The 8,258-nt window shown below is 64.4% G+C and overlaps 1 protein-coding gene across 1 annotated transcript; it reads right to left on the bottom strand.

Moving 5' to 3' along the window:
• Positions 1-2,118: 2,118 nt before the first annotated feature.
• Positions 2,119-6,582, bottom strand: SPRED3 (sprouty related EVH1 domain containing 3). Its single transcript, XM_029064748.2, has 5 exons — positions 6,341-6,582; positions 5,246-5,414; positions 5,049-5,116; positions 4,158-4,316; positions 2,119-3,622 (listed from the first exon to the last, which is right to left on the bottom strand). Exons 1-5 carry the CDS (start codon positions 6,509-6,511, stop codon positions 2,855-2,857), a joined length of 1,335 nt encoding a protein of 444 aa, XP_028920581.1. The 5' UTR covers positions 6,512-6,582; the 3' UTR covers positions 2,119-2,854.
• Between the last annotated feature and the right edge of the window lie 1,676 nt (positions 6,583-8,258).

Here is an 8,258-nt window from a genome sequence, read left to right as displayed (position 1 = left end):
AGAGCCCGGGCCTGGGAGTCATAAGGTCATGGGTTCTACTCCTGCTCCACCACGTCTGCCGTGTCACTGGAAGCAGCGTGGTTCAGTGGAAAGAGCCTGGGCTTCGGAGTCAGAGGTCATGGGTTCGACTCCCGGCTCTGCCACTTGTCAGCTGTGTGACCGTGGGCATGTCACTTCACTTCTCTGTGCCTCGGTTACCTCATCTGTAAAATGGGGATTCACTGTGAGTCTCACGTGGGACAACCTGATGACCCTGGATCTCCCCCGGCGCTTAGAACGGCGCTCTGCACATAGTAAGCGCTTAACAAATACCAACATTATTATTCACTTCTCTGGTCCTCAGTTACCTCCTCCGTAAAAGGGGGACTGAGACTGTGAGCCCCAGATGGGCAGGCACTGCGTCCAACCCCATTTGCTTGTATCCACCCCAGTGCTTGGTCCCGAGCCCGGCACATAGCAAGCGCTTCACAAATACCACAATTATTATGAAATTATTAGTACTACCTGACTCTTGGTGGGCACCCAGGGACCCTGCTCTCAGCGCCTCCTCTCCTTCCCCTCCCCCACGGCCTGTGCATTTGGTTCTCCCTGCCTCTCCCTCCCCTGTGTGTGTGAGGGAAACTGAGGCCCAGCCGGGCAGCAACCTCTGAAGGACACTTGCATCCGTATCTGCGACCTGTGGGCATCTGATATTATTATGATGATGACGATGGTATCTGTCAAGCGCTTACTATGTGCCAAGCCCTGTACTAAGCGTGAAGAGGATACAAGCTAATCAGGTTGATATTCGCTCCACCCTCAACCTTACAGCACTTCTTTACATATCTTTAAATTGTATATTATAAACTGTTTATACTCATGTCCGTCTCCCGCTCTAGACTGGAAGCCCGTTGCGGGCAGGCGACGTGTCTGCCAACTGCGTCGTATGGCTCCCTTCCAAGCACTCGGTACAGCGCTCTGCACGTAGTAAGCGCTCAATGAATACCATTGATTAAATTAGATTAGATCAGACGAGTCTCTGCACTGATCCTCGATGTGGAGGAGGAGGGTGCCGGGGGGATCTTGGGGCTGGCGGGAGGGGAGGAGGACGTCTTGGTTCTGGGAACCTTCGGGGAATCAGAGGGAGCACGGTTAGACCCACACCGGGCCTCCTCGTCCCCTCCTTGGGGGTGGTCCGGTCGGGCGGCCGGGGATCAGGGGAGTTGGGGGGCCGGGGGCGGAGCAAAGAAGCCACAGACTCTGCCACTGAGTAACAACAGACACTTTAAGGCCCACACCTCGCTCGCTTCTGGCCCACCCCGGCCCCCCAGGACCCGCTCGCTCTCCCACTCGATCGCACAGAAGTTACAATATCGAATACAAACCGGCTCAAATACGAAAACAGGAAAAGAAAAATCGATTTGAGGGGAGAGGGGGGGACCCCGTCGGGCCCTTCCGGCAGCCTGGCGGTGCCCCGTTCTCTCCCCCGTCCCCCACGGCGCAGAAGGGGTCTCTGCGCTCTATGGGACGGTGTGAGGCCAGGCCTGCTCCAGGAGACCCCGGGGTTACTAAACGTGGCTGGGGGAGCGGGGCTGGGCCTTCCTCCTCTCCTTGCTCCCCTTTCTCCCCATTACCCTGCTCTGGGACGCGGCGCCCCACTCCCCTTCTTTCTGGGGAGAGGACAATGCGGGAGAGGGAGGGTCCCGCGCCCTCCTCCTCCTCCGCAACCTGGTGTCCCCAGGGGTTCATGGATAAACGGTGGGTGTCCGGCAGAGAAATGGAGGGTTGGGCGTGGGAGGGTTTCGGCCACTGTCCCCCAGCCCTGGGGGTGCGGGGAGGGCACCCCGAGACCCTCAGCCCCTCCCCCGGTCCCCGACTGAGGATCCCAAAGCACCGCGGGCTTCCCCCCACCCTCCATCACCACTGCGAGGTAGGTACGTTGAGTTCTGAGACACAGAAAGGGGAAGAGGCCGCAGGCGTCCCCACCTCCCCCACTCCCCCCCACACCTGCATTCACCTTCAGACCCCCACAGACCCCAGGAGATCTTCGCCCTCGCCCCAGGAGTCTCCCCCAACACTGATTAAAGCCGGGGAGGGGGCGGGAGGGGGGCGGCGGGAGGGTTGGGGGGGTGAGGGGGGCTCTGGCTGCCTCCCCCACAGGCCCCGCTGAACCCACCCAGCTTGTGGGCGTGAACGTGAAATGCGCTAAAAGGCACTAAATCAATCAATCAATCAATCAATGAAATCAATGAATCTGTCAGCACAATAAATAATCAATAATTTAAATTAAATAAAGCCCGGCCCTGCCCGCCCCGGGGGCCGGATGGACCCTGCGGGCCGTCCGCACTGACCTTGCCTGGCATCCCTGGCACCCTGGCACCGGCCAGATGGGCCGAGGCCGTTGGCGGAGGGGAAAGAGGTGTTGGGGAGGGGGGAGGGCAGAGGCCACACACACGCGCGCGCACACACACACACACACACACACCCGCAAACACCCCCGCAACCCTGCTGCGCCCCGCTCTCCTTGGCTTCCGCCGATGCCCGCTCCCACTTCCTCCCCGAGGGCACGGTGCCCAGCTTAGGGCGGAGCGGGGGATGGAGAGGGGCCCTGGGGATGGGAGCTGGGGGTTGGGGGTGGGATGGGGGGGCAAAAGGAAAAATGGAGAGGTTGGCACGGAGTGCAGGAGCACAAGCTGAAAGCTTGAGAATCAGGGTGGGTGGCGGGAGGGGACGCCCCCCCCAGTCTGCGCCCCACTTCATCCCTTCCCCCATCCCGCGGACGTGATGGGCGGGCGACTCCCGAGTCCGGCCAAGAGGAGTCCGGGCGAGGGAGGGAGGGGGGACCCCCCCCCCTCGCCCACCCGGGTGCCCACCCTCACCGCGCCGCCTTGTGCCGCCCCCCGCAACACCCGCAGCGCCGGGCGGCCCAGTGGCAGGCTCGCAGGGGCAGGTAGCAGCACATACAGGGCACGGCCAGCGCCAGGGCCAGCAGCGCGGCCCAGCGGGCGCAGAACTGCGGGTGGCCGGGGTCGCAGGAGCAGGGGTCGGTGTAGTCGCCCTCCGAGTCCGACATGCAATGGTAGAGGAGGCTCTCGGCGCACCACAGGCAGGTCAGCTGGCGGAGGCAGCGGCCCACGGGGTCCGGGGCGTCCTGGCACCGGCCTCGGCCCTTCTCCTCGCCGCGCAGCACGTCCCGGCAGTAGACGCAGCGCGGGACCGGTCCTCCGGGGCCTCCGGCCTCGCCCTCCCGCTCCTCGTCGTCGTCGTCGTCGTCGTCCTCCCCGCCCTCGTCTCCCTCCTCCTCCTCCTCCGCCGCCTCCCCCAGGCCTAGCCCGCTTCCCGCCCCGGAGCCCCCCTTGGACGGGGACAGCGGGGCTCCGTGGATCCGGCAGGACGGGGAGGTCTTGGGGGCCCGGGGCGGGGGGCGGTGGTGCCCCTCTCGGCCCAGGCCGCCCTTGTCGAAGTGGACGCACACGGCGGGTTTGGCCGGGCCGGGGGTCCGCTGGGCTTCGGCCCGCCGGTAGTCTTCGTAGCCTTTGGTCACCCACGGGTCCCGGCCGGGGGGCGGCGCGGCGATCTCCAAGGGCTCCTCCGCCTCCTCCTCCTCCTCCACCTCGGCGAAGGGCGGAGGAGGCGGTCGGATCTGCGGGCAGACGGAGGGGGGTGAACCCAGGCGTCGCCCGGGGGCTGCCCGGCCGGCCCCGAGACCGGGGAGGGGGAAGGAGGAGGGACGGAGGCCTCCTCCTCCAGACTCTAAGTCCGTCGAGGGCAGGGGATGTGTCTGCCAACTCTGTTCCGTTGGACTTGGGACGATGCCCTGCACATCGTAAGCTCTTCTGCTTGGTATTTAAGCGCTGGCTGTGCGTCGGGCACCGTACTAACCGCTGGGGTGGATACGAGCAAATCGGGTTGGACACAGTCCCCGTCCCACGTGGGGCTCGTTTTACAGACGAGGGAACTGAGGCCCAGAGAAGTGAAGCGGCTTGTCTGAGGTCACACAGCGGACAAAGTGGCGGGGCGGGGATTAGCACCGACGACCTTCTGACTCCCAGGCCCGGGCTCTAGCCGCTAAGCCATGCCCTCCCTCATCACTGCCCGGTAAATACGAACGGTCGATTCAGCCGGGGAAGGGCTGTGTTAGAGGGGCCTTACGCAGGGCGGGGTTGGGGGGTCCTCACCTGGGAGGGCGCGGGGGCCCCGGGTGCTGGGGGGGCGTACTCGTCGGACGTGGGCGAGCGTCCGTAGCAGCTGGAGGAGGACTCGCTGGTGATGATGGTCAGCGGCTTGGGCCGCATCTCCTGGCGGCCGTTGGACGAGGACTCGCTGTCCGTGCGCGTCTGCGGGGAGAAAGGGGACCAGTCTGACTCCCCGTCCTCCCGCCCCGGGGCTCCAGCCCGGCCGGCGTCAGCTCGCTGTGGGTTGGGGAGCGGTGCCTACCCTGTCCCCGCTCACCGAGGGTCAGTCCCCTTGGTGGGTGGGTGAGCGGTCCCCGTCCCGCCCCTCATCTCCGAGGGTCAGTCCCCTCTGCGGGCGGGTGAGAGGTCACCACCCAGGCCTCACTCACGGAGGCTCAGTCCCCTCAGTGTGTGGATCAATAGTTCGGTAGCCAGTTTTTTCCTCATCCAGGGTCGGGAGGGAGAGGGGGACGGATCCAGCCTTTAGGGCACAGGAGTGGTTGGCGGGTCTCTGCCCGGGACCCCTCTCCCACCCCGTCACAGAGGGAGCTCCTTCTCCTCCCTCTCCCACTTTCCTCTCCCCTGTCGGGACACTAATAACAACGATAATGATAACGGTGATATTCGTTAAGCGCTTACTACGTGCCAGGCACTTTATGAAGCGCTGGGGTGGATACAAACAAATCGGGGTGACACAGTCCCTGTCCCACATGGGGCTCACAGTCTCAATCCCCATTTTATAGATGAAGCAACTGAGGCGCAGAGTAGCGAAGTGCTTCGCCCAGGGCCACGCAGCAGACGAGCGGCGGAGCCGGGATGAGAACCCGTGACCTTCTGCCTCCCAGGCCCCGGCTCTCTCTACTACGCCAGGCCGCTTCTCACGCCGACACTCACCGTGGCGGGGTGCTCAGCCGTTTCGGCTTCATCCTGAGCGGAAGAGGAGGAGGACGGGGAGAGCGAACCTAGAGAGGGAGAGATCCGGGGTGGACGCCGTGAGAATCTGGGGCCCGGCTCCCGGGCCACCGCCCCGGTCCTCCTCCTTCCCCTGCCCTGGCCCGCCCCCAGCCCCCCCCGCCCCCGGCGGCCCGGACCTCGGCCCAGCTCGGCCAGGGCGGCCTGCAGGCTCCTCTGGAAGGCGTCGGCGTCCGCCGGGCTCTGGAACGTCAGGCCGAACTTGCTGTTGTCGAGGCGCCAGTGGTGGAAGATGGGGTTCACCTTGTTGTACACCAGGTCCGGCTTGAGCACGCACTCCAGGATGGTCTGGGCGGGGGCGGGGGCCGGGCCGGAGGGCTCAGGCCCCGCCCGGCCCCACCGCCGTCCCAAACCCTCTCCGGCCTCGGCTCCTGACGCTCCTCCGTCCCTTTAGCCCCTCGCTTCCCGCGGCCCCCGACCCTGACGCCCGCTCTCGCTTTCCTGGGACCCTCCACGCTATTTTCACTGCCCTCCCAGCCCTGTCCCCGTTGCCCCCGTCCCCATGGCCCCCTGTTTCCTCATCTTCTGCTCCTATGTCCCCCTGTTCCTGTGGGGCCCTGCCCAGTGTCCCTGCGGACCGTAAGCTCGGTGGTTGGACAGGGAATGTGTCCGTTTATTGTTACATTGGACTCTCCCAAGCGCTTAGTACAGTGCTTTGCACACAGCGGGTGCTCAATAAATACGACTGGATGAATCCCATGGCCCCCTACTCTCATGGCGCCCTGCTCCCACGGGCCCCCTGCCCCCGTGATCCTCTGCTCCGGGGACGCCCCCCTCCCACCCCCGCCCCCCACTCCCCTGAGTTTCCTGCCCCCGTGGTCTCATGCTCCCATGGCCTTCCTGCTCCCAAGTCCTCCTGCCCTGATGGTCCCCTTATATTCTGGGGGGTAATTATCACTGTGGTATCTGTTCAGCGCTTAGTAGGTGTCAAGCGCTGTTCCGAGTGCCAGGGTAGATAGGAGACAATCCCTGTCCCACAGGTAGGAAGGAGACAGGCATTGAATCCCCATTTTCCAGACGAGGAAACTGAAGGCCCGAGAAGTTCAGGGACTCACCCGAGGTCACACAAGCAGGCAAGTGGCAGAGGCCGGATTGGAACCCAGGTGCCCCGCCTCCCAGCCCCGTGGCCTTTCCCCTTAGTCCCCCTGCCCTCGGGCCCCGGCCCCTCCCCCCCCCCCATCCCCGTCCCCGTCCCCTCCCCAGCAGACACTCACGCTCTGGTCCCGCAGCCGCTCTCCCCGAATCAGGTACTGGGTCCGCCGGGTGCCCCCCTCGGCAGGCCGCCCCCGGCACACGCTGACGTGGCTCAGCCCGCCGCCCCTCAGGGGCAGCCAGCCCCCGCTGGAGTCATCGCGCGCCATCACCACCGCCCGCACCCGCACCATGGACCTGCGGGAGGCCCAGGGCTCCGTCACCCTCGCCCGCACCCTGGCCGGGGCGGCCAGCCCCCGCTGGCATCACCGCGCGCCATCGCCACCGCCTGCACCCGCACCACGTGCCCGCAGAAGGCCCGGGGGTGCAGGACTCAGTCACCCCCCATCTCCTCGGCCTCCCGTGGCAACCGGTCCCCACTGGGATCACTGTGCCATCGCTACCACCCGAACCAGCACCATGTGCCTGCAGAAGGCCCAAGAGCGCAGGTCTCGGTCACCTCCCCACTCCCCCTGGGCTTCCCGGGTAGCCAGCCCCCGTTGGCAACACCACCAGCCATCACCACCGCCCACACCGACACCCTGCACCTGCAGGAGGCCCGGGGGCCCAGGGCTCGGCCTCTCCCACCCCGGTCTCCCAGGGCAGCCAACCCCCGCTGGCATCACCGTGCGCTCTCACCGCCGCCTGCACCCATATCACATGTCTACAGGAGGCCCGGGGGCACAGGGCTCGGTCACCCCCCACAGCCCGGACTCCCAGGACAGCCAACCTCGGCTGGCATCACCTCATGCCATCCCCACCGCCCGCACCCGCACCATGTGCCTGCAGGAGACCCAGGGCTCTGTCACCTCCCCACCATCCGTGGCCTCCCAGGGCAACCAGCCCCCACTGGCATCGCCAGGCGCCATCACCACCGCCCGAACTGCTACCATGCGCCTGCAGGAGGCTCAGGGGCACAGGGCTCAGTCCTTCCTCCTCCCCAGGGCCCCCCAGACGCCCCCACTCTCCACCTGCACCCCTCCCTGATGCCCCCGGGGCCCCGCTGGGCCGTGAAGGCCGGATGCCGCCAGGCCCCTCTTCCGAAGCTGCAGCCGCCGCTGCTTCCAGCGGGCCCGGGCTCGCGCTGGCCGTCCCTCCGTCCATCCGGTCGGCCAGCCGGACCCCGGCCCTCCCCCTTCGTCTTTCCATCCACCTTCCTCGCCACGCCAGGCCCGGGCCTGGACCCAGCCTGATGGCAGCACAGCCGAAGGCTCTGCAGCTGGGAGACAGGACACCTGGCCTCCTCTCCCCTCAGGCACACTGACACACGCATTTACACTGCCATAGATATGCGCTCACACACACAGAAACACACAGACACACACGACCAGACCACGGAGTCACGGGCACATACAGCCTCACACACAAATATACAAACAAACCAGCCCAAGCTGACACAATCAAGCACGCATACATATTCAGGTACCTCCATACAAACATACAGAGAGATACAGATGCAATCACACACGCACACATATAAACATGTACAGGCTCACCCTCTCTCATGTCCATTCACATCCAAACACATAGGTGTATAAAGGCATACACTCACCCGAGCACACACCAGATACACACGTGTACATCCGTTCACCCTTACGTATGCCCGCTTCCACATCCGAAGGCACGTGGATACAAACATACGGATATTAATGTATGTAAATATGTGTATGCATATCCTCCATAAATACACACACAGACACACTTATGCCCGTACGTGGACATGCACATACTTCAGCGAGCATATTCGGAAACAATCAGGCACCTATACATACACCCATACCTAAGGTGGGCACATCCATGGGCAGAGATGCATCCACACAAGCATATACACCAGAAAATCACACATGAACAGAACAGGTTCACACACAGAGCAGTCACACCCAAGCACAACACACACAGTCACACAAGAATCCACCTGAAGCGGTCATACACAAGCACAGG

Source organism: Ornithorhynchus anatinus, chromosome 5 (genome assembly GCF_004115215.2).
Source record: "Ornithorhynchus anatinus isolate Pmale09 chromosome 5, mOrnAna1.pri.v4, whole genome shotgun sequence".
Taxonomy (NCBI): domain Eukaryota; kingdom Metazoa; phylum Chordata; class Mammalia; order Monotremata; family Ornithorhynchidae; genus Ornithorhynchus; species Ornithorhynchus anatinus.
Note: the sequence above shows the minus strand (reverse complement) of the source record. Positions and strands in the feature narration are given on the sequence as shown.

Coding starts and splice junctions, on each gene's coding strand:
- SPRED3 (XM_029064748.2), bottom strand. CDS start 6,511: ATGGTGCGGGTGCGGGCGGTGGTGATGGCGCGCGATGACTCCAGCGGG. Junction 5,117..5,245: donor CCTGGCCGAGCTGGGCCGAG/GTCCGGGCCGCC, acceptor CTCCCTCTCTAG/GTTCGCTCTCCCCGTCCTCC. Junction 3,623..4,157: donor GGGCCCCCGCGCCCTCCCAG/GTGAGGACCCCC, acceptor GTCTGCCCGCAG/ATCCGACCGCCTCCTCCGCC.